This window comes from Geotrypetes seraphini, chromosome 2 (assembly GCF_902459505.1).
Source record: "Geotrypetes seraphini chromosome 2, aGeoSer1.1, whole genome shotgun sequence".
Taxonomy (NCBI): domain Eukaryota; kingdom Metazoa; phylum Chordata; class Amphibia; order Gymnophiona; family Dermophiidae; genus Geotrypetes; species Geotrypetes seraphini.
Genome location: NC_047085.1, coordinates 496,881,529 through 496,907,265, shown reverse-complemented (window position 1 = coordinate 496,907,265; position 25,737 = coordinate 496,881,529). Strand labels below are relative to the sequence as shown.

The window sequence follows — 25,737 nt, the reverse complement described above, 5'->3', positions numbered from 1 at the left end:
GGGTAGGGGTGGGTGGCGGCTCTTTAAGGGTACACAGAAAGGAGAGGCTTTAGAAATTTCTAGCTGGCGAGGCTTAGGGATCCCCACCAGCTTCCGGCTCATAGGTGTGCCTGAAGCCCACCTTTGGCTACGCCAGTGTCTTAAAGTGGAAGGTCTGTTTAAATCAACAGTTTTCCACGTGTCCAGGTGTGAGTAGAAGTATCTAAGAAGACAGCTGGAGCTGTTTGTCTCGCACCATGCTTATGGAAAATGCTTGAGATCCTTGGAGCCTACGAAAATCCATGTTCCCTTAATGCTGCGGATGCCACTCGATTTCTGCCAGAGCCGAATAATTACATTTCAAAATTGTTCCTGACTTCTGAGAATGATGCATGAGACAGCACCAGGCTGCGACACCCTGCCCAGAACTTACATTTCTACCTGTCCGAATCCAGCATTCTGCTAACCGCAGTTGTCTCCTCTTTTTGCAGCGGATTCCTCCTACTCTGCCCTCAGTGGAATGGAAAAGGTCGTTAGTGACTTTGCTGAGACTGGATCCGTCAGTCCCTTCATTGTAGTGAGCCCTTCAGCTGGTGACCATCTGCAGGAGGCAAGGGCGAGGAATAAGGGTGACGCAGTGGAAGCTGGTAAGTGGCCTGTACATATAGCAGCCATTCATTCTTGATGCACTTTGAGCTCTTCAAAGCCCAGTTCCTTCTAGTTAGCATTAAAACGTCCTTTCATTACTCTGGTCGGGATAGTTTGACCTGAGTAGCAATTCAAGCCATAGATCAGGAACTTCTGAGCGATTTCCAAAAGCATTCGAAATCAAGGAGCCTTCTTTAAATTCTTAGATGTTTTAAAAAAAGACCTGACCTCTGGATTGCCAGCTATACTGGGTGGCCTTTGATAAAGCTCTTGCAGTAATAGACCTTTTTTTTTTATATATAATTCTTTATTGATTTTCCATACTTCAAAAGTGCAATACTTGAATATATAACACATAAGAATTGCCGTTGCTGGGTCAGACCAGTGGTCCATCCTGCCCAGCAGTGCGCTCACGTGGCAGCCCCAAGGTTAAGCATATCCATTTACAATTATATATATAACTACTCATTTTCTCCCCCCCCCCCACTCAATGATTATACAATAAAACATAGCAACATTTATTTCCCCAGTAACCTTACCCTTTTCGTATTAATAATAATAATAATAATTTTATTTCTTATATACCGCTATACCATAAGTTCAAAGCGGTTTACAACAAGAATCGTGCAGTAAGAGAATAATAATATATAATAATAATAATAATAATAATATCTTCCCACCCTTCCTCCCACCCCAAGTGTAACTATTCTAGGGTCAAATTAGGACAGAAATATCCCCCCCTCCCACCCTATTTTGGATGTGCATAAAAGTAAACAAAACTTGACTTATAATCAGAGACCTGCTATAGAGAACTAACATACGATGCCAACGGACCCCAAACCAATTTAAAAAGAATATTGTGCCCCAGACTTTCTGCATTCATTTTCTCATATCCATAGCTGGAGATTAGCCCACCAGAAAGGGAATGCAGTAATAGACTTAAATTCTTTATTTTTTTTGTTCTAAAGAAAGCATCTTCCCTGGTTACTATGAAGCATTTCACTAGTATGTATGCACGTTTATAAGTACATGATTGATTGTTCGAGGGAAGGGAGCTCGATGGTGGGTTCGGAAGCTTGGTATTTTGGGTTTGAAAGCGATTTTGAAAGTGTGGACCTCACTGGATTCCCCCCTCGTACTGGGGCTGGAGACTGGCTATCCTTGAGCTATTGGGTTGGGAGGCTAAGGTTGCATGAGGTACCTCTAAGCCAGGGGTGTCAAAGTTCCTCCTCGAGGGCCGCAATCCAGTCAGGTTTTCAGGATTTCCCCAATGAATATGCATGAGATCTATTAGCATACAATGAAAGCAGTGCATACAAATAGATCTCATGCATATTCATTGGGGAAATCCTGAAAACCCAACTGGATTGCGGCCCTCGAGGAGGGACTTTGACACCCCTGCTCAAAGCGGAAAAAGCAGTTTTTAGCTATATGCGATCCCTATCTTGATTTGCTACCACCTCAAAAGCGCAGCCAAATTTTTTAATTTGCTTTAAGTCTACCCTGTTTTCTACTGCTTTTTTTGGTTTCCTTCTACCTCATCTCTATTCTGGGGAAGGGTTTGAGGGGGCTAGCTTGGGGTGGGGAGTGTGGTGGGCGGGACTTAGATGTTCTTTTTGGTTATTTCATGTCTGGTCCTCCCTTTTTTTTTTTTCTTCTCTCTTGCTATTGGCCTTTAGGATGTGGGACTGGACGTATGTTGGAGGGGGTGGGGGTTCTCTCAGTGGGAAAATTGTTGATGCCATGACTGTACCTTTTTGCTTCCACTGTTCTTCTTGTTCTTTTATCATCAATAATAATAGTTTCGCTTAATGGGAGGGGGAGGGGTTTGGGTTGGGAGTCTTTCTGTATTATATGGAACACCACCACTGTTCGTTTGTTGAGTGTATCCTCCTTTATTGTTCAATAAAAAATTGTTTGCACCTTACAATTACATGATTGATTATACTGAATAAAAACATAGGATCCTTTTAATCTAGACATTTTTGATCGCCTATCAGCATTTTGCAGGTGGTAAATCAATGAACAAATGGGGAAAAAAGAGTCCCCTACTATTTGGTGCCAGTTCTGCAGCCAGTGGCATAGTAAAGAGAGAGGCGGGGGGTACCTCTGGCCCCCCCACCCACACACACTATGCTCACACCCTCCCTACCCACCCTCTGTGCCTCTTTAAATCATCATCAGCGTGAGCAACTTCTCTTGCCTGGCTGCCATCTTAAATCACTTCCGGGTCACAGGGCCAGGAAGTGGCGTCAGTGGGGAAAGTCGACGCTGGCGCAAGCAGCAGGCCGGAGAAACTGCTCACACTTGCGAAGATTTAAAGAGGTACTGGACCGTGGGGGGGGCATGAGTATGGCATGGGGGCGTGATCGCCTCCTACCCTCGCTACGCCACTGTCTGCAGCATTGAAAAATACTCTTTCCCAACCTAAATATGGCAATGAAATATTTGCTTTCATCTTATATCAACTAAAAGGACTGCAGGACAGGCATTGATCTGGTTTACTAATGCTCTTCTTCCATTCTGTGTCGATGGAGAAATAAAGGTTGGTAACTTGTAAATTGCTTTTCTAGCCTTTCTTCCTTAACTTTCTCCCTCTTTATGTTTGTCTTTCTTTTTCCCCCTGTATTACTCTATCAGTTCGCCAGTTATTCTCATTGTGTAAACATTTTTAAAAATATATTTATTGTGTAAATTATGTCTGTTTTTTTGGTTTTCTGTTTGTTGTTTTTATTTTAATACTATGTTAAACTATATGTTACTTTTATATATTGTAGCTCGCTTAGAAAAAATTTTATTTAAGCGATTAATCAAATATAAATAAAACTTGAAACTTGATTTCTCTAAACTTTTCCTACATACCCCTGGTAGCTCTGTGAACAGGCAGGGACAGTGCTGTGATCAGGCTGCTTGTGGTCGGCCCTGCCAGGACCTTCCCTCTGCCGTGTCATCCATCTACAGGAAGTGATGGCGGTGGAGGAAAGGCCCCGGCGGGGCTGGTTGCAAGTTGCCTGTTCACAGCGCTACCTTTGCCGGTTAGGTACCACTACTGCTACTTCTTTGGGAGGCTGTAGGTATGTCAGATCTCATGGCGGAGTGGTGGGGGGGGGGGGGCGGAGGGAGAGAGGCTAGACTTGCAAGGAGGAGGGGGCAGGAACGGGGCAAAACAGAAGGTTTGTGCAGAATTCTGCACTGCGCAGTTGAGCAGAATTCTGCCAGGAGTATTTCATGTCACTTTTTTCACGCAAAAATAAAACTGAAAGAAATAGATACACATCTCTGCGGGTACATTTTCCTTGAGCGGTTTTCAAACTAAGTTGTGTGTGTACTTTTTCTTTAAGACTTCGCCAAAAATTTGCAGAGAAAAGTACCCACAGATACTGTGCCTGCCTTGTTGTGGAAGAGTGGCCTAGTAATTAGTGCAACTGCCTCAGTATCCTAAGGTTGTGAGTTTGATTCCCACTGCGGCTCCTTGTGACTAAGCAAGTCACTTAACACTTCGTTGCCCCCAGGTACAAAATAAGTACCTGTCTAAAATATGTAAACCACTTTAATTGTAACCACACAGAGAAATAATTGGCTCTGAAACCTTTTCAAACCTTTGGAAAGTCTTGCGTTTGTGTGGAGCTATTTCTTCTTGAACACCAGTGCAGTTTTGAATACACATTTCTTCAAGATCTGAATTTTCATGTGCTTCAAAAACAGCCTCAGTTAGATCTCCGATGGTCCATGTATATTCCTTGTCAGAATTTCAGCCAACATTATTCCTGTAACACACAGCCGTGCTTTCAACCTTTCAGATAGATGCTCAACCTCAAAACACATGGTACATGGCTCCAGCATCCTTCATCGCAGGCAGCAGACTGCAGCAAGCCAGGGATTCCCTACAGGCACAGGTAAACGCCCTTGTTTTTCCTTTAATTCATTCTTCTCGGCGTATAGCCCAATGCTGAAAAGGACAAGAGCCTCAGAACTGTAGTGAAATGAAAACATTTTCCGTAAGCATCTGTTATCTACTCACTAATGCCACCAAACATCAAAAGAAGAACTGATTTGTAAGTTCTCTAACCCTGCATGTCTTTAAATGAGCAAATCTGAGGACAGCTGTAGAACTAGATATGGGAGAGAGTGTGCGTGTGTGTAAATACCAGCCACATTTAGACAGGGAAAGTTCTAAAATTGTCACGTTCTAGATTTCTTTTGTAAAGACTAATTCTGCATGGTTTTGATGGGGTTTTTTTCCTGATCAGTGCTGTCTGGAAGCAGCTGCGGAAGATGGGACTTTGAGCTCCCAGTGCAGCCGTAATCCTGCAGTTACATGGAGCGTAATGCCTACAGCATCCCCCAAAAGTCTGGATCTTAGGGCAGTCCCACGAAACCCCCTCTTCTGTTAAACTGCGCAAGCAGTTTTTAGCATGGTCAGCCGCGCTGAATGGCTCGCGCTGCTCCCGACACTCATAGGAACTCTATGAGCGTCGGGAGTAGTGCGAGCCATTCAGCGCAGCTCACCGCACAGGTTTGTAGAAGCGGGGGGGGGGGGGGGTGATTGTTTCAACATGCCCTGCTGTCCACGGCGATGCCAACATCTATCCCCAGTCTGCAGAGAGATCTTACGAATCCTCTGCAGAGCCATTTTCTATCAGTTGGTTGAGATGGATGCTTATGTATAGCCGAAAATACTAATTCTAATTGTCCAAAAAATATATTAAAAACTGGGCGGGCACATTTCAACTTGACTCTTTACTGAACAGGAAGCCCATGTAGTGATCGCAAGAGGGACATAACGTGTTAAAATTAATTTTGGTTGAAAATCAGCCGAGCTGCAATATTCTGTATCAGTTGTAGATGTTTCAAATTACTGTTACTAATACCACAATAAACTAAATTACAATAATCCCTTAATCTGGAAACTAAGAACTATAAAAAAATATTTTGACATGGTGTCCTTTAGAATACTAGTTCAATCCACCATCCTATCCACCTTAGATTATTGTAACATCACATATCTAGGGTCAACCAAGAAAACACTACAAAGACTTCACCTGGTTCAAAATGCTGCTGTACGGTTGATCTTGAGTACCTGAATAAATTCATGTAAACCGTTCTGAACTCCCCTGGGAGAACAGTATAGAAAATTGAATCTTTGGACTGAAAAAGTTTGACCATATAAGCCCTTTTTACATGCAACTCCATTGGCTCTCTTTTGAAGCGAGAGTCATTTTTAAATTCAGCTGCATTTGTTATAAAGCACTCTTCGGATTACTACCATCATACTTATCCTCCCAATTAAACTATTCACATCAAGCAAGAACTCAAGAAACTCGGTCATGTTCATGTACCCTACTCCGAAAGCCTGCCGTTTTAAAAGTTTTTTAGACAAAACTCTAGCCTTTCAAGCGGGGAGAATGAACTCTTGGATGTGTCCTCTGATTGCCCACTCCCAATCTTACCATGAGTTTAGAAAATCACTGAAAACCTATCTGTTTGGCAAATTTGTGCGATGATTTTGCTTTGTATCATTCCGCATTGTATTCTACTGAATTCTACTGTATCCTGCATCTTCACTGATATGCCTCAGTTCTCTTGTTGTGAACTGCCCGGAACTTCTGGTTGGGTGGTATGTAAGAAAATAAATTACAGTCAAACCTCGATTTACGAGCAACGCGGTTTGTGAGTGTTTTGCAAGACGAGCAAAACATTCTCGCAAATCGTGACTCGCAAACCGAGCGTTGACTTAATTTGCGAGCACCCTCCCGCTCGACCGGCATCGCTCCCCTCTGCCTGCGAACGCCCCCCCCACCCCCGAGAACCGGCATCGCACCTCCCCCCCACTCGAAACGGCATCGCTTCCGCCCATGAACGTCCCCCTGAGAACAGGCATCGCACCCCTGTGCTGGAAGCGGCAATCCCCGCCCGCCCAAACGAGCCCCTTACCCCATCTGACACCGGCACGCAGCACCAACCCACAGGACGTGCCGATGCCAGTCAACGAAGATCCCGCCTCTTGCCTGGGCTGGGCCTTAAGCATCTGCGCATGCTCAAGGCCTTTTGGCTCTCGTTCTCTCCGAGATTCTCAGGCAAGAGGCAAGATCTTCGTTGACTGGCACTGGCACATCCCTTACTTCCTATGGGGAAACTCACTTTGATATATGAGCAATTTGGTTTATGAGCATGCTTCTAGAACGAATTATGCTTGTAAACCAAGATTCCACTGTATTATTATGATTATTACTAGTCATTAAGCCCGTTACATAAACAGGTGCTAGAATATATGTATGTTTGTCTTTCTGTCTCTCTCTCTCCCTGGCCCCCCTTTCTCTGTCTTTCTGTCCCTCTCCCTGTATCTTTCCTCCAGGTATTTCCCTTCCCCTCCAAGTCCCTGTGCGGCGGTATCAGCATTTTCCCCCACCCCCCTTCCCTACTCTTAGCACGATGTGGCCTGCTCCTTTTGGCCCCTCCCCCTTCCCTCCTGCGGTGTAGCCTGCTCCAAGGGCCCCCCCTTCCCTTATCGTGTTTCCCGCAGGCAGGCCCAGCTTCTCCCTGCACGTACTGTTTTTTTTTTTCTGTTTCCCTCCCTCGCGTGGCTGCCTGCCTGGTCCCACTGAGCAGCTCGCAGCTGGAGTCTCTTTCGGCGCTTCCCTGCCCGGTCCACGGTCTGGCCTGCTCTGGGCGAGTGTCGCAGGGCTCCTCTCGAACCCCACCAGCGTCAGAAGCCTTCTTCGACGCTGGTGCGGCTCATGAGGAGCTGACAACGCGATCTGGAGAGCAGGAAGTCCAACGCTGGCGGCTGGGGACTCGCGCATGCACACTCCTGCGGCCACGGACCTACATCTCACAGATCAGAGATCACGGAAGCACGCAGTTGATTTCGCATGCGCGGCTAGCGGTTTTATATATATAAATTATTATTAACAATGTCAAATGTGATTCTTAAATCCCACTTCCAATGAACTAAGTGCCTTAATTTGTCCTACTGCATACAAAATAATATTTAAATATTTGTCCTATTAAATATATGTCCTACTGTCCATACAAAATAATATTTAAATCTGACTCCCAGGTTTTGGCTGGAATTGAGCTAAGTACTTTTTGCACTTTATATTTATTCTATTATATTTATTCTACAATATTTAAATATTATTTTGAAAAGATATTACAAGAGTTAAGAAGGAAAGATATTAGCACAGTCAGGTTGATGTTGCCCTTTAATCCTGCTGTCTGCAGAGAAATCCTCCTTCTTACCTCCCCCCCTCCCTGGTTAACAGAAAATGGTAGGAAATGTCTCCATTTTGAGTCAAGTGATCAGGATTAACTTATTTAGTCCTGGTCAGATTTTCCCAATTGCCAAGAATGGAAGAACTTCAGAGGTGAAGAGGTCACTGGTATGGTATCTTAAAGCGTTTGCAAGGGTAAGGAAATTTTCAGTGAAGAAAACAAAAATGCAAAGGCACATTTACAGTGCACATTTTTTTAAAAAACCAAACTATTTTGCCACAGATCATAGCAAAAATCTTTGAGTGACTTGAATTCAGTGAAGATTTATTTCAGAGTAAAAATCTGTTTCTTCTTCCTCATCTCCTCTCATCAGACTGGTTATGCAGAAAGCCTTACCATGGGCAGGAATGTGAGCCTAGCATACAGTGCATTGATCTCACTGAGGAGGAAGGCATGCCCTGCCGAACAGACAAAGCTTCAGTACTGGCTACCAAGAAGAGGAGTCCTTCTGCTGACAGTGAGAATGTTTTAAAAAAAATTTTAGCACATGATTTTCATAAAACCACTGCAGTATAGATCCATTGTTTACTTCAAATACATTATCAATATTGACTATTTAACAACAGTGATCTTCAGTATTTTTCAATTGGGGGACACTAGCAAAAAGAAAAAAAAATTCCTGAAGGGCAGAACCGTTACTGGATAAAATAGCCAACATCCTGGGTAAAGGGGATGGGCTAACCCCAAATCAAGTCCTCTCTTTAGCAATACAGCCAAACTAGCCATGCAGGTATACTTGGAGCAACTCATGTAACGTTGCTTCATGCTAAGGAGGCAAAGTTCCAAGAAACCATAATGTCTACTTCATGCTATTGCTGGTCATGAAACTATCAAGTGGTGGGAGCTACTCTGGATGAAGTTTTCAGTGGAAAGCAGAACCTGGTGTAAGGGGTAAAGGTGGTGGATCTATTTAATAACAGCGATCAAAATTTATTGTTTAACATTTTATTAATAAAAAGCAACAATGTGTACAGAAAAGAAAAGTAAATTGCAAATGGGGGTGGGAAAATATTGGGGATTTTTCCCACCCCCAGGAATATTTTTTGATGGTTATGCTTGGAAGTATCTAAAAGAAATCACTATAAAATGGGTAAGATGTAAAAGAGCAAATTGACAAACTAAAGACTAACAAATCACCAGGGCCAGATGGTATTTTAGCTCAAACATGAAATTACTAACTTATTACTTATAATATGTAACCTGAAAACTGGAGCATGGCCAAGGTAATGCCAATTTTTTAAAAGGCTCTAGGGATGATCCAAAAAACTATAGCCTAATGAGCCTGTTTGAGTTCAGGGCAAAATGATCTACTGCTTAATAGGAACCCATCAGTATGGATTTAGCTAAGGGAAGGCTTGCCTTGCCAGTTTATTTAGGAATTTTTTGAAAGTATAAATAATTGTGGGTAAAGGTATGATGGTTAATGCAGTGTATTCATATATTATTTATTGCATTTGTTATACCACCCTTCATTGGTAGATATCAAGGAGATTTATAATATTGTCCACAACGGTAAACAAAACCATCAACAACGTATTAAAAACCAGAGACACAAGAGGGAAAGACATTGACAGAGGTTTGTAAAAGAGAAGTGGGGACCGGGGCATCCACAGCAACTGCAATCCAGGACTACCTGCCAAATGCTAGGCGATCTTTTACTCCAGATTTAAATCTGAGGTAGGAGTTCTTACCACTAAGATTGTAAAATCAATAGTTCCAAAATACTAGGGTTAGGGAACAGAAAACTAGTTCAAAGTGCTTTTCTTGATTTGTTATACATTCAGATTCATATGTATTACACTGTTACTACTTGAAAATCAATAAAGATTTATATATATATATATATATATATATATATATATATATATATATATATATATAAAAAAAAAGAAACTGCATCCTTTAGTCTCTCACAAACCGTTAGACTAGGAGCCATTTCCACGAAGTATTCACTCCACAGATGAGCTACAAGTATGACCAGCTAAGGGGCTTTCTTTTATAGTGACATCCAATGTTACCTTTCAAATACACACGTTCAAATACAAGGCATTTGCCTACTGTTATCAGTATACAAAGGTTCACTTGTGAGTCAATTACAGAAATATGGTGAAAAAGGCAAATTTAGGAAACTACGTAAAATGCAATTGTTTGTATATGCCTCTTTTGGCTTTTATCTTCCTACTGCTGATTTTCTGAGGATTTTAGTTTGTTTTATAAACTTATGAATGCAACACTATGTAAACTGTTTAGGTATTAAACGGTACAGAAGTTTTTAAAATAAATAAATGTGGTCAGAGAAGACATCTGTTCTCTCTGCATAACAACCAACAGACATTGCCAGGTTATACTGACAAGACCTCAGGTGGAGCTGGCTAGAACTATGAGTCAACTAGAGCAGTGGTCAAAAAAAGGATCTGCAAAAGTTAGAGGAATGGTCTAATGCCTGGCAACTAAAATTCAATGCAAAGAAATGCAGAGTAATACATTTGGGGATTAATAATAGGAAGTAACCGTATATGCTGGGAGGAGAGAAGCTGATATGCACGGACGGGGAGAGGGATCTTAGGGTTATAGTGTCCGAAGATCTAAAGGCGAAAAAACAGTGTGACAAGGCAGTGGCTGCTGCCAGAAGGATGCTGGGCTGTATAAAGAGAGGCGTAGCCAGTAGAAGGAAGAAGATGTTGATGCCCCTGTACAGGTCATTGGTAAGGCCCTACTTGGAGTATTGTGTTCAGTTTTGGAGACCGTATCTGGCGAAAGACGTAAGAAGACTTGAAGCGGTCCAGAGGAGGGTGACAAAAATGATAGGAGGCTTGCACCAGAAGACGTATGAGGAGAGACTGGAAGCCCTGAATATGTATACCCTAGAGGAAAAGAGAGACAGGGGAGATATGATTCAGATGTTCAAATACTTGAAGGGTATTAACGTGGAACATAATCTTTTCCAGAGAAAGGAAAATGGTAAAACCAGAGGACATAATTTGAGGTTGAGGGGTAGATTCAAAGGCAATGTTAGGAAATTCTACTTTACGGAAAGGGTGTTGGATGCCTGGAATGCGCTTCCGAGAGAGGTGGTGGAGAGTAAAAATGTGACTGAGTTCAAAGAAGCGTGGGATGAACGCAGAGGATCTAGAATCGGAAAATAATATTAAAAATTGAACTAAGGCCAGTACCAGGCAGACTTGCACGGTTTGTGTCTGTATATGGCCGTTTGGTAGAGGATGGGCTGGGGAGGGCTTCAATGGCTGGGAGGGTGTAGATGGGCTGGAGTAGGTTTTAACTGAGATTTTGGCAGTAGGAACCCAAGCACAGTACTGGGTAGAGCTTTGGATTCTAAAAAGTAATTAAAAAAAAAAATTAAAATTGAATCAGGTTGGGCAGACTCGGGTCTTTATCTGCCATCATCTGCTATGTTACTACAAAATTGTACAATGCTGTTCTTAGACTTACAGGCCCTGGCTGGGCCCTTTCAGGCCTGCAAGTACTACAGGGGCTGACTTGATTCTTGGGACCAGGAGCTGAAGCAATGTTTTACCGAGATCCAGGATGACATTAAGGCATCCTGAGAGAAGATCTTGGGACATATCAATCACATTAGTACTGACCTGCCACAAGGAGGACTTAGAGACTAAAATGGAGGAGCCTCCAAGTTTGTTATCTACCATCCAGACACAGGCTTCATAGCTTACTGATCAGTATGATAGCTCCTATACAAGGTGGATTTTTTTTTTTTTAAAATAATTCTTTATTGATTTTCCATACTTCAAAAGTGCAATACATGAATATATAACACATAAAACATCAATTTAAGCACATCCACTTACAATTATATGTATAACCACTCATTATTTCTCCCCCTCACTCAGTGATTATAAAATAAAACATAGCAACATTTATTTCCCCAGTAACCTTACCCTTTTCGTATTAATAATATCTTCCTACCCTTCCTCCCACCCCAAGTGTAACTACTCTAGGGTCAAATTAGGACAGAAATATCCCCCCCTCCACCCTGTTTTGGATGTGTATAAAAGTAAACAAAACCTGACTTATAATCAGAGACAAGCTATAGAGAAGTAACATACGATGCCAACGGACCCCAAACCAATTTAAAAAGAATATTGTACCCCAGACTTTCTGCATTCATTTTCTCATATCCATAGCTGGAGATTAGCCCACCAGAAAGGGAAATTCAGACGATCATAGTTTTTCCAGTTTCGGGTTATCATCAGTCATTATAAGGAAAAGACGGCTTTTATATCTATCTAAGGGGGAGCTTAACATGTAATAATAATAATAATAATAACTTTATTTTTCTATACCGCAATACCACAAATCAGTTCAGAGCGGTTTACAGGATAAGAGACTGTACATTTACAGCGAAGTTACAGCTTAGTTATAGCGAAGTTACATCGAGGTTACAGCATATCGAAAAACAGTTCAGAGCGATTTATACAATGTAGGTTCAGAGAATTAGTTAACAATTATATGGTATAAACCAGTGACAATTACAAAATGATCCAATAATTGTTGCATGGGGGAGGGGAAGGGTAGGGAGGGAGGCAAGGGATTATTAGTTTGGTCGGGGGGGCGGGGGTTAGAGGAATTTATCAAAGAGGTATGTTTTTAGAGATTTCCTGAAGGATTGATAAGTTGGGGCAAGAGAGATGAGAGTGGACAGGCAGTCATTCCATTTGCCAGCTTGGAAAGAGAGGGTTTTGTCGAAGAATCTTTTGTGGATGCATCCTTTTGGGGAGGGGTAGGCAAACAGGTGTGCATTGCGTGTACGGTTAGAGCCTGGGAAGGTGAAGTGGCGTGAAAGATATATCGGGGCTGAGCCAGTTAGGGTTTTGAAGCAAAGGCAGGCGAATTTGAAGATGATCCTTGCTTCGAACGGTAGCCAGTGAAGTTTCCTGTAGAAAGGGCTGATGTGATCTGATTTTTTGAGCCCGTAGATGAGGCGGACGGCGGTATTCTGAATAAGTCGTAGTCGTTTAATGGTTTTCTTGTAGGAGCCCAGATATATGATATTGCAGTAATCCAGGGAGTTTAGAATTAGGGATTGGACCAGCAATCTGATGTTCTGCATAAGTGGAATTGATGAATCTAATATAATGTTAATTTTCCCCCATATTGATTTCCAGAAGTTGAGTATCAAAGGACAATAGAACAACATGTGATCCAGTGTCCCAATGTCTAAATGACAGTGCCAGCATCTATTAGACTTAGGGCTCCCTTTACAAAGCAGGTGGTAGTTTTTCGGCTAGCGCACGCTAAGGAGCCCTATGAACTGTCTAACTTGTGTAACCTAACAGGGGTCCAAAAAGATCTATGTAACAAGAAAAAAACCCACGTTTGTCTCAAGATGGATGATCTTGGGAATCGGGGCCAGAGTAAGAATATGTAGTTTCATGATGTGACAGAGGATATACGAGCATACCTCTTTCACGTGTATTTTTTTTGTCATAGTGTGAGGAACAGAAATGGTACAGCTTTCGTGCAACTGGAATTTACATTTCTTTGTTCTGGTGGTTAGATTCTGTAAGAGAGACTGGAGCCATGCAGGATTGTTTTCTTATGACTACAGTGTTCCCCCGGTCGTTAGCGGTCGGCGGTTAACGGTCCCGGTCATTCGTGGTATTTTCCGACCGCGAACTGCCAACAAGGAGAGGGCAGCGGGAGAGGCAGGAGAGAGCAGCCGGAGCTGCATGTCAAAGCAGCTCCTGATTGGATAAGGCCCGACTTAGTGCAGGAAGAGGCGGTCGGACCGGACCGCGAGTGATTTCCTGCACTCGCGGTGTTCCGGCTGCTCTCCTGCTGCCCTCTTCGGGCTCCCCCATGAAAAACCGTATTCGCAGTTTTTCAAGATTCGCGGGGGTTCCTGGAACGGAACCCCCGCGAATATCGGGGGAGTACTGTACAGCCACACAAGTGGTAACATCACTGACAACAGATCTGATTGTCCAGAGCTCAGAAACCTCTCAAAAGGCTTCTAAGCTCGCACAGGCATTTCAGTGTTCCACAAATTTCCCTTTGGGCCAATATTCAGCTGCTGCCAGTCAGTGTTATATTAAACACTGACAACCTTTTCTACCTGTTTGACCACCTTATAATCACGAGATGCCATCACACCCAAGTCCTGCTCTGTTTTTGTGCACAGTATTTCAACCCCTATACTGTCCCTGTCCTTAGGGTTTTTGCAGCCAAATACATGACCCTCCATTTTCTTTTACATTAAACCTTAGCTACCAAATTCTGGGCCATTCTTTAAGCTTTGCCATCGTGTATCTAACCTATTCAATATTTTGATATCATTTTCAAAGAGACAAACTTTCCCAGACAGTAATACTGCAATATTGTTCACAAAAAATGTATAGAAGAATCGGGTCAATAACCAATCCTTGTGGCACACCACTGGTACCATTCTTTTCCTCAGAGTACATGCCATTTACCACAAACCCATAGGGCAGGGGTGTCCAATGTCAGTCCTCGAGGGCCGCAGTCCAGTCGGGTTTTCAGGATTTCCCCAATGAATATGCATTGAAAGCAGTGCATGCAAATAGATCTCATGCATATTCATTGGGGAAATCCTGAAAACCCGACTGGACTGCGGCTCTCGAGGACCGACATTGGACACCCCTGCCATAGGGAGAAGAATGGCCTACAGAAAAATGGAGGTGATACAGTACTGCCTCTGTATAAGTCTCATTAAGACCCCATAAAGAGTACTATGTACATTTTTATAAACAGGATGGAGTTAGTCCAGAAGGCCACTACTAAAATGGTCCTTGCTCTCTTATGAAAGCATACGAGGACAGACGTAAAGATCTCTATATGTGGATGCTGAAGGAAAGCGAGCGAGAGGAGATATGCTAGATGTATACCCATATACAAAAAATGGAATTTTTACACTTATTAAAACATCTTGAAACTTCTAAGTTTCTGATTGCATTACCAGTGCATAAAATCCTTCTGTAATTACAGACAAAGGCTTGGCAAGCCCCTGTGTTGGTAAAATTAACTTTTAAAAAATCATAACAAAAATACAAAGTCTGACTAGTGATAGGACACAATGGTGTCAGGTCAAAAGCACGCCGGTACAAAGGCGCGCGCAGACAATTGAGCGCAGTGCGGAGGCGCACGCCGCAGAAAATTACAGTTTTTACAGCTCCGATGGGGGGGGCATGGGGGGGAAACCCCCCCCCACTTTACTTAATAGAGATCGCGCCGCGTTGTGGGGGCGCTCTGGGGGGCGTGAGGGGTTGTAACCGGGGGGTGGGGTGGGGGGTTGTAACCTGTTTTTAGGGAAAAAGTTAAGTTTACAGTAAAATGTGGAGGGTTACAACCCCCCACAATGCCGGCGCGATCTCTATTAAGTAAACTGGGGGGATCCTCAACAAAACCTCCCGTCGGAGCTCCTAAAAACTGTAATTTTCTTCAGCGCGCGCCTCCGTCTTGCGCTCAGTTGTCGGCGCGCGCCTTTGTCTTTCACGGGGTTGTCTATGAACCGGACACAATAAACCTCAATTACCTCACCAATCAGTAGTGGTCAAATCTGCTCTCAAAAAGGCAATTCTATAATTTGGCACCTCCAATTAAGTATGTCAGTGCCGCACACTCGGTGCAAGTTAACAACATCTGTGCACCAAGACACCATTGTTAAGATGCTTAGGTCAACAGCAGCAATGACCACAAGCTTCAAAAATATATATATATATAACATAAGTGTTTATTTATATATCGCAAAATGTCTTTCGGTTCGATGCGGTTAAAGAAAAGTGGGTACAGTCGACTCCACCTAAGTGCACGTCGGTTAAGCGCTCGCTTCAGTTATCCGCGGCCTACCACCACGGTCCCGGTTTTTTTCACATTAAAGTCAATGGACGTAAACTCCGGATATTTGCAATTCGGCTAAGCACACCATCCGCTTATGCGCACTGATGTCGTAGGCCCAACCTCTGTTCTTTCACATTACGTTCACTCTGGTTAAATGCAATCACGTTCTAACTGGGAACAGCTAGGCTTCACACAGCAGCTTAAGCGCTGGGACAGCTGGGAAAGTGAGCGCTCCGCTTCCACGCGAGCTGTAGGGCATAGCTTTCCTGTACTTTAGGCTCCAGCAGCCCACGCGCCATATTTAAAGTGAGCCGGCTTAACTAGAGCCTCCCCTTCCCCCCCCCTATGAAGCGCACACTCCGTTTAAGCGCACGTGAAGACCTGGTCCGAGGGGGCGTGCACTTAAGCGAAGTCGACTGTACAACAAAGGAGAAAAGTTTTAACAATGAAAATTAATAGAATCATTTCTATGGAGTAATAAGAGACATAGGACTCCTTTTACTAAGGTGCGTTAGGGCATTAACGCACGGAATAGCATGCGCTGAATTGCCACGCGCTAGACCTTAACGCCAGCATTGAGCTGGCGTTAGTTCTAGCCGCATAGCTCATGGTGCTAAAACCGCTAGCGCACCTTAGTAAAAGGAGCCCATAGCGTTTCCCCATCTGTCCCAGATAAAAAGCCTGGGAAGTATTGGTATGAACTTGTAAGTAGAAGAAAGATAAATAAAAAAAAATAAAAAAAAAACCTCACAAGAAGGAAATCATCAGCTCAAAGCACAGCCTGTAACAAAGGCAGAGGAGTAAAATACCTAAGAGGGAAAGGGTATAATATTTATCTAAGCAAAATAAAAGAAGAAAAAAATGTAGAATCTAGGCGTATAAAAAGAATAAGTGAATAAAATTCAAAATTAAAGATCATCCTATCAGTCCTTATTTTGTGAGAAGCCGCCGATTCGCAGAAGTGGGTGGAAATCAGAGCGCGAGTCCATCAACGGTGGATGAGATCAGCCTACGGTGCTTATGGCATTGCTTCCGGAGGAGCCACAGTGGCATTGGCTGCTAGGTGAATGGCTTGGCTCAAAGCCTCGGGCTAGCGGGAAGATAATCCGTGATCGATTTACAGATGCTCCATACATGGGAGAAGATTTGGTTGGTAGCAAAGTTGATGAAAACGGTAAACATCATGCAGACCTTAGCAGTAGAGAACATTGATTGATGATCATGTTTGCACGAAGACAACTAATCTTACAGAAAACACGTCACCAATACGGAAGATACTAGACCTTGGAGCCAATGCACAGTTGCAGAACATATTGACAGAAGATGAGTCTTAAGCAGTGACTTGAGAAAGATGCCAGATTTCTGCTACTGACCCTTGGTCGAGCTGTTTTAAGTAGTTTTTCTGTCTGAATTCATTTTTGTTTCTCTTGAAAAACTTCTTACTAATGTTGTGAATAATCTTCAGCTTGCTGCCTCCTCCATTCTGTTTCACTTGGGTTACAAAATTTGAGCAAAGTCTTATATTTTCAACCCTTAACTATGAAGTTGCCACATGTGGCTATAGTTATGGAGAATGCATAGTTCCTTATCCTGTAACAAAGATTCTCCATGGACTTCAAAGTCACTACAGCCACACATTCCCACCCTACCAGACTGAAGAGAAAGGAGATTTGTGGAATATAGGAATTGCCCACTGAGCTTTGGGAAATTAGACTTGGTCAGCTTCATGGTTGGCGATATCACTACTTGTGTTACTGTAGTATCCTTTCCAAAGAGAACCTTTACTCCCTCAAACTTTGTATTGATTACCATCAGTATTCTTTACCAAATCTGAAAAAATTATTTCTTTCCCGCCCCTCTCCTTTGTTAGACAGGAAATTTGACTCCAGCGGTGACCACGGTCCCAATGAGCATTGCATTGACCTCACTGAGGAAGAAGACATGCCTTGTGAGATGGACAATGCCAAACCCTTGAGACTGGCACCAGCAAACAAGGAGAGGAAGTCCTCTAATGGTGGTAAGGTCCTATTCACGAACCCTCATGACCTCTTTCTTTAGCTGCTTACATCCTTGTTCATTACGATCATTGGTCTCTACCGAGAAGTTGTTTTCCTTGTAGGAGGCTTGCTCATCATAGAAGAAAGTCAATCACTTTTGTTTGAGCACGTCATTGTCTCCTTAACACTAAATAGAACGTTGATGGTGAGGTGATTTAGAAATAGGAAAGAGTGTTCATTCTTTAGAATTTAAAGTGAGAATAATGTATCTCAAACCTGCATAAAAGATATCCAGTGCCCTGTGTCAACCATAAAAAGAAATTTGGCAGGAAACAGGAATACAGACAACACCTTTCACCTCTAGGACTGAGTGAACCAGGAGAGCAACAAACGGGGGCAATTTTAGAATTTCTGTATGTCAAAAGTTTCAAGTTTATTTAAAATTTCTTATACCGCCCAATCAAGCTTCTAGGCGGTGCACAAAATCATAAAAACATACTTTAGCTAAAATACAATAACTTACGGACTTTTAAAAACGAAGACAAACAGGAACAAAAGGTAAAAAGGCAAGAACTACAATAGTCAAAGTAAAAAAAGAACAATTAGGGGAAAAACAATAGGAGGGGCTGCTATAAATAATGTTGAACTCAATTGCCCTTAAAAGGACAGTTAGGTCTCGAAGGCATCAAGAAAGAGAAATGTCTTTAGCTTCATCTTAAAATTATTAAGCAGAGTTACTCACCTGTAGCAGATGTTCTGCAAGGACAGCAGGACATATATTCTCACCTATGGGTGATGTCATCTGTTGGAACCTGGTGTGGACACTACCCAGCATTCTAATCCTCGTATGTGGCTAGTTCTAAAATGACCTCCTTAGAGTAGCAGGCCTTAGCCTAAATTATATTTCCAGGATATCCACAATGAAAATGTACTGTATATTCAGCACCCATGTATGGAGTGTCGGTAGTATTAACTATGTATAGTTGCTGATGACTGCGGCCACCGCTATCCATTTTGTTTTAAGTCTGCTCTTTACCGCTGCTTTCAGATTGCCACTCCTGCTCTGCCTTAACTCCACCCCTTCGACATACAAAGTAGCAGAGCAGATTGGGTTTTCAGCCCCTGTGGTGAATAATTCTTATAAACAATTTTCACGCATACAACTTTGATTTATACATGTAAATGGGTTCTCATGAATTAGGTTACATTTAAGTATGCATAGCCTTTCCTTTAAATCAGAGCAAACTACATTTTTCCCTCCAAATTCATGGGTTTAGGACTCGCGACTTTGGTTATTCATGAGTTTCTAAACTCTGACCCACTCACGCCTCCCTCCTGGACCTCTCCACACCTTAGTTGGTGGTCTAGAGGTAAAGCGGAGCAAGAGCGATCTTCCTACACTCCGGCCTCATGCAGAGTTGTCAACAAAAATGGCTGCCGTGAGTTCCCATGGTCTCACGAGACTACAGCGGGAACTCACAGCAGACATTTTTGTTGATAGCTCTGCACGGGGCAGGAGCGTAGGAAAATCGCTCCTGCCCCGCTTCACCGCTAGACCACCAGGTAAGTGTGGAGAGGTCTGGGAGGGAGGTGGGGGTGGGTCAGAGTTGGCCCTAAAGTTATTTGTGATTTTTTTCCACACTTCCCCTAACCTCCACAAATTTGGAGGGGGAAGTGTAAACAGAGATCTAACCTGAAAGCAGAATAGGAGAAATTTAATGAAACCTGTTGATTGCACTGAAGAAGCGTTGTGAATTGAATGGTTATGGGTTGTTGTTTTTTTTTTACCACTTCCTTCTCAAAAATAAAGCCTTTGGAAGTACAGTAGTTAGTATCTGTGATAGGCACCATTTCTGATACAGCCAAAATATTTATAATAATAATAATAATTTTATTTCTTATATACCGCTGTACCGTGAAGTTCTAAGCGGTTTACAGTTGAAACAGAAGAAATGCAATAAGTAAGATTAATTAAGATGAAGAGAGAGTACTTAAAGTTCCCTGACTCATGGGAAAATTCATGGGGAAAACTTCAATTCGCACGGCCATTATCAGATTATTGTAAAGAACGAGTATGTATATACTAGACGACAAGTTTCTCACCAGCGAGGTTTTAAATTATTGATATTAGAATTTATGTAAACCTAATAGGTCCATAATCGGAGCTTCGGTGCAGAAGCAGCTGAATCAGCCAATCCACCCTCTCACAGTGTATGAACCTGCCATGGAGGGGAGGGGGCATGTAGCCAGAACAGGACTGAATTGCTGTAATATGGAGCCTGAGCTGGTAATCTGATGGACTGAGATTTCCTGAGAAACAATAACAAACCTGCTTTCTTCCCTTGTTCGGATGGGAGTACAGGCCACGCCCAAGCTTCTGATGTCGACACGCAGTACATCGACCTGACCAAGGAGGATGTGGAGAGCGATCCAGACAGAAACAAACCTCTAGACCCAGGCTCAATGGTTCAGGAAGGACATGGCCCTGCTTTTGGTAATAGAAAGAAGCATGGCGGAAATGCTATGCTTGGATTCAAGAATGTTTGGGATAAACACAGAGGACCACTATATAGAAAAAAGGATACAATCCACTTAAAGGAAAACTTATATGATCTCATAACGTGATTGAGCTTGCATAGCAGCCTCAGAGAGTATTTAGGAAGTAAGACCCAGTGCCAGGCTGACTTCTAAGATGTGGGTCTTGGTGAATGTCAAAAATGGGTCAGGATCAAGGTTGGAGCGGCTAGATTTTTTTTTTTTTTTTGCATAAAATGTCTTATTGTCAATGTATCATTTCTGAGTGTGAAAATATAAGAGTTATAGCTATAATACCAAAACATTTGCTCCACTAACCAAAAATAATAGCAAATTTTAAGAAAAAAATGGAGCTTTATGTAATCAGTGGCTTTGAGCAACCCCAGGATGAGCTTTAAAAACTTTATTTTTTAATTATTTTCTGAACAAGCACAATCAAATTCATGGGGAAAACTTCAATTCGCACGGCCATTATCAGATTATTGTAAAGAATGAGTATGTAATTTTCTTCCCTCATTAGTACAAATGGAAATTGGGTGGGGGATATTTATTATTGGAAAATGTTTTAATGAAATATATAAAGGATGGGAGGGAAGGGGATAAATTTAATTTGTTAAGATTAATTGTAGAATTTCAAGTGATATATCTATGTTAAAATGTTAATACCAATGTTGATGTACTTGACATAAGTTATAAAATGAATAATGAATTTTAAAAAAAATAAAATAAGAAATTATTTTCTGAACAAGCACAATCGGATTCATGGGGAAAAACTTCAATTCGCACAGTTTTCCCCAACTTAAGGTTTTTCTGGACAATCCTAATGGACCGTGCATTTAATGGACTGCTGACATTTGCTACGTGCATTATCCTTTCCACCTTTGAAGGGGGGTCGAACAAAAGAAATGTTATCAGTTGTCATTTAGTTACTTTGGAGTAAAAGTTTGGAATAGCTTTGCCCACTCGAATTACAGTAGATTGTCTACATTAGAGAATGACACGGAGGCAAATTTTTCCCTGTCCCCGCAGGAACTCAATTTCCCTGTCCCTTCCCTGCGAGTTTTGTCCCTTAACTGCACAAGCCTCAAACACTTATGATTTTAAAGTGTTTGAGGCTTGTGCAGATGAGGACGGAGCTTAGGCATTGGTGGAATGAGGCATTATGACATCACAATCCGAGCTCTAGAATGTTGCTACTTATGATTTTAAAGTGTTTGAGGCTTGTGCAGATGAGGACGGAGCTCAGGCATTGGTGGAATGAGGCATTATGACATCACAATCTGAGCTCTAGAATGTTCATAGTTATGATTTTAAAGTGTTTGAGGCTTGTGCAGGTGAGGACGGAGCTTAGGCATTGGTGGACTGAGGCATTATGACATCACAATCTGAGCTCTAGAATGTTGCTACTTATGATTTTAAAGTGTTTGAGGCTTGTGCAGATGAGGACGGAGCTTGTAGGAGCGGGGCAGGGACAGGAAAAGAACTCGCGGGGATGGGATGGGAAAATGAGTTCCCACAGGGACAGGGAAAAAATTTGTCCCCGTGTCATTCTCTAGTCTTATCTCTTTCACACGCTTTTTGAAATCCTATTTATTTGATAAATGAGTATCTCGGACAACGTGAGGAACAATTTTTCGAGATGTGTTCGAAATATTTTGCTTATCTCTGTAGTTTCTCTCTAAGGCCCTCTTTTTTTAGAGGTTTTTACCGCAGCCCGGGGCGCTAAATGCTTCAATGCTACTCCAACGCTTATAGGAATTCTACGAACATCGGAGCATGTAGCGCTCCGGGCCCTAGTAAAAAACCTCTATCGTGACTTAGAAAAATGGGGAGGTAAATGTTAGAGATCTCTTTAGTGTAAGCCGCACTGAATCCTCTAGAGATAAATGCGGAATATAAGACAACTTTAGCATAGCATCGTCGCATGTTAATATCTTGTGAAGATATGTTCAGTATAGGGAAGTGAAGATTAAACGCTTCACTTAAAATTTTGTCACTTCTTCCAACTGGTTTTAAATTAACAAAAATAAACAAAGGAAAAATGCTCAGATATCATCGTTGGCAAACCCCCCCAAAAAAAAAAAAAAAAAACACAAACCCTTGTATTTTGCTTATTGTGATTAGTAGATAAATATTTCTGTTTATACAGTATATCTAGTAACAGTATGAAACTGGTTTGACATCGGGTGCTATGTTCTCAGCTTGTTTGTAAAGAAACTTTTATTTAGCATTTCAAATGAATATACTGTACTCCCCCCGCAAATTTGCGGGGCTTCCGTTCCAGGAATACCTGCGAGTTTCGAAAAACCATGAATGCGGTTTTGCATCTGTCAAAAGGCAGGAGAGGCAGACGAGGGCAGCTGGGGTGCCGGCGGGTGCAGAAAAACTACTACTACAATGAATTATTTCTATAGTGCTCCTAGATGCACGCAGCGCTGCACAGAGTCACAAAGAAGAAGAAATCAGTCCCTGCTCAAAAGAGCTTACAATCTAAACAGCCAAGACAGACAGACAGGATGTCATGGATACAGTTAAGGGGAACGGTTAATCTGCTGGCTGGGTTGGAGGCAGAGGGGAATACAGGACAATGAAACCATTGTGACATCACTGATGAGGTTGGCTCTTATTGGTGGAATGAGGCATTATGACATCGTAGTCTCAGCTCTGCTTCCCAAAGACTGAAACTCTTCACACTACTACTACGATGAATTATTTCTATAGCGCTACCAGACGCACGCAACGCTGCAGAGTCACAAAGAGTAAGAAATCAGTGCCTGCTCGAAAGAGCTTACAATCTAAACAGGCAAGACAGATAAACAGGATGTCATGGATACAGTTAAGGGGAACGGTTAATCAGCGGGCTGGGTTGAGGGCAGAGGGGAGTACAGGACAATCAAGCCATTGTGACATCACTGATGAGGTTGGCTCTTATTGGTGGAATGAGGCATTATGACATCATAATCTCAGCTCTGCTTCCCAAAGACAAACAGGATGTCATGGATATAGTTAAGGGGAACGGTTAATCAGCGGGCTGGGTTGGAGGGCAGAGGAGTAGGGTTAAGGATTGAAGGCTATATCAAAAAGGTGGATTTTCAGTCTGCTTTTAAACAAGGGAAGGGGCTTGACGGATAAACTCGGGTAATTTATTTCAGGCATAGGGGGCAGCTAGATACTTTGATACGCAGCTCTTGATTGGTGTAGCCTGACTTTAGTACAGGGCGAGGCGGTCGGAGCATACCGCGAATTACTGAGTCTGCGAATTTGCGAGGGACCACTGTACATTAAGAAGAAGCCAGAATACAAAATGCATAAACATCTGCAACAGAAATCCAGGCCATAAAGACGTTTTTCCTGCAATGAGCAGTGCGCCAGCACGAGCCATCTGGGTTGAGTACATTTTATGGTCTGGCATTCCTTTTACGACTACTGTTTTATTATCTGATTTGTCACTTACAAGGACTCCTGATGCAGGCTCTTTAGCCGAAACATGGCTCATGTCGAGTCACACGCGTTTTACTATGGGTTGCTATTTAAAGAGTGGTTCGTTTGAAGACCAGGCGCGTTCTGCTTCTGATTTTGGATCTGTTTGTGCAGAGTTGACTTCCTCCGTTGTTTGAGCTATCATTTTACAAAAGATACAGTCTCCCTACCATCCCCCCCACCCCACCCCAACTAATGCCCTCATCCCTGCCTTCCATATATGGTATCCCTAGGAAATACAGAATGAACCATTTAGAAGCCGACTGGACCCAGCGGATTTAGAGGGTTCCAAAAAGGCTCCCAGACAGCTTGAGAGTGTTTATAAGTAGCTGAGAACGGGAGGTCACGTGGTGTCATGAGCGCGTGAGGACGTCTCCTCGCTCGCTCCGGGGCTGCCCTGCCGACTTTTGCCTAACAGCAGATAAACGAACCCCGCTCTTCGCGCGCACGCTACAGATTGAGTTCGCGCCGGTGCATGGAAAAATATCTCACCAGATCCAGGGATCACATGCAGGCTAAATCGGCGCGCAAGGATCGAGATCGGGTGCGGCCTGGTGACTCTAAAATGGCGGCGAGCCCCGCGGCGGCGGTCTCGAGCCTCACAGCAGCCGCGTTGGGAGACATCAAAGAAGCCCTTGCCCAGGTCCTGGGACCAAAATTAGAAGTAATAACGGCGCAGATAGCTAATATCGAGACGCTGCTGGAAACAGCGTCGGCACGCACAACGGAGCTCGAGCAGCGGGTATCTTCCCTGGAAGACACAGGTACCACCCAGAGTGCTGATATCCTTGCATTACAGGCGCAGGTTCGAGCCCAGGCTGATAAATTGGATGACCTGGAAAACCGGTCCCGTCGCTCGAACCTGCGCCTGCTGGGTGTCCCGGAAACAATCCCAGATCGCTCGCTGCCGGACTTGCTGGAGGGATGGCTGCGAGAGGAGCTGCCGCTCTCTTCTGCTGCGGGACCTGTGCGCATTGAAAGAGCGCATCGTCTGGGCCCTCGCCCTGGCCTGGAAACCAGACCACGTGTGGTCATCCTAAAGCTCTTAAACTACAGGCACAAAGTGGAGATACTTCAACAATACAGAAACAAGAAAGACACTCTGAAATATGCTGGCACACCGATTCGCATTAGTCAAGATTACTCCATGGCCCTGCAGGAGAGGAGGAAGCCTTTTTATTCATTGTGTGCACAATTGTCGGAGCTTAAACAGAGATTCCAATTCAACTACCCAGCAATATTGCGGATCCAGCGAAATGGGATCTGGAAATCCTTTCATTCACCGGATGAGGCGGCTGCATTTATCAAGCTTCTTGGTAACCCGGACTCGGGAGCAGAATGATTGCTCTGATGTTGGTCCTGCTGGGTGGTTTGTTTGTGACATTTGCTAGGTTGGGTTCGTTCACAGGGGGACATTGTCTTCTGGGCCCTTAGGGGCACATACTCTGATGGGGCGGGGCGGCCCTGGACGGGACGTCTTAGGTGACCTCTTAGCTCCCACATGTGGGAGAAGATTGGGGCAGTTGGGGTGATTTGGGGAGAGGGGGGGTCCTGGGTGGCAGCAGCACAGTTATTAGTTCATTTTGTCTTTCTCTTTCAGGGTTGTCATGGGTCATGTTCTGTCAAACTGGTGTGGATGTCTGCATGGCGTGTGAGTGTGAGTCTTGGGGTGGGGCTGGGCGCCCTGGGACTCTATTTCCTAGAAACCTTTGCTGGCTGTGGTGAGTCTGGTGTGGGCCTCTGATGGGTGACCGGAAGTTGCGTATACTTTCCTGGAATGTATCGGGCATTACTTCCCCTGCCAAACGCACAAAAATTTTGTCTCAACTGAAACACCACTCGGCAGACATAGCGTGTCTGCAGGAGACTAGACTTACGGATATAGAACACCAGAAATTGCGCCGGGGTTGGGTTGGGGAATTGCATTATGCCTCCTCCCCTGGGAAAAGGGCGGGGGTGGCGATTCTATTTAGGAGGGGCTTGCAGTGTA

General features: G+C 43.3%; 1 protein-coding gene across 15 annotated transcripts in view; it reads left to right on the top strand.

Annotated features, from left to right (window-relative positions):
• Positions 1-25,737, top strand: part of LOC117354441 — a 238,688-nt gene that overhangs the window by 195,346 nt on the left and 17,605 nt on the right. For 13 of the 15 annotated variants that reach the window (XM_033932006.1, XM_033932001.1, XM_033931998.1 and 10 more), the window contains 5 exons: positions 471-626; positions 4,428-4,523; positions 8,216-8,359; positions 17,606-17,752; positions 20,095-20,226. In XM_033932006.1, coding sequence (XP_033787897.1) covers positions 471-626; positions 4,428-4,523; positions 8,216-8,359; positions 17,606-17,752; positions 20,095-20,226 — 675 coding nt within the window. The remainder of the gene's footprint in view (positions 1-470; positions 627-4,427; positions 4,524-8,215; positions 8,360-17,605; positions 17,753-20,094; positions 20,227-25,737) is intronic. The other 2 variants (XM_033931999.1, XM_033932005.1) reach the window with 2 other exon arrangements.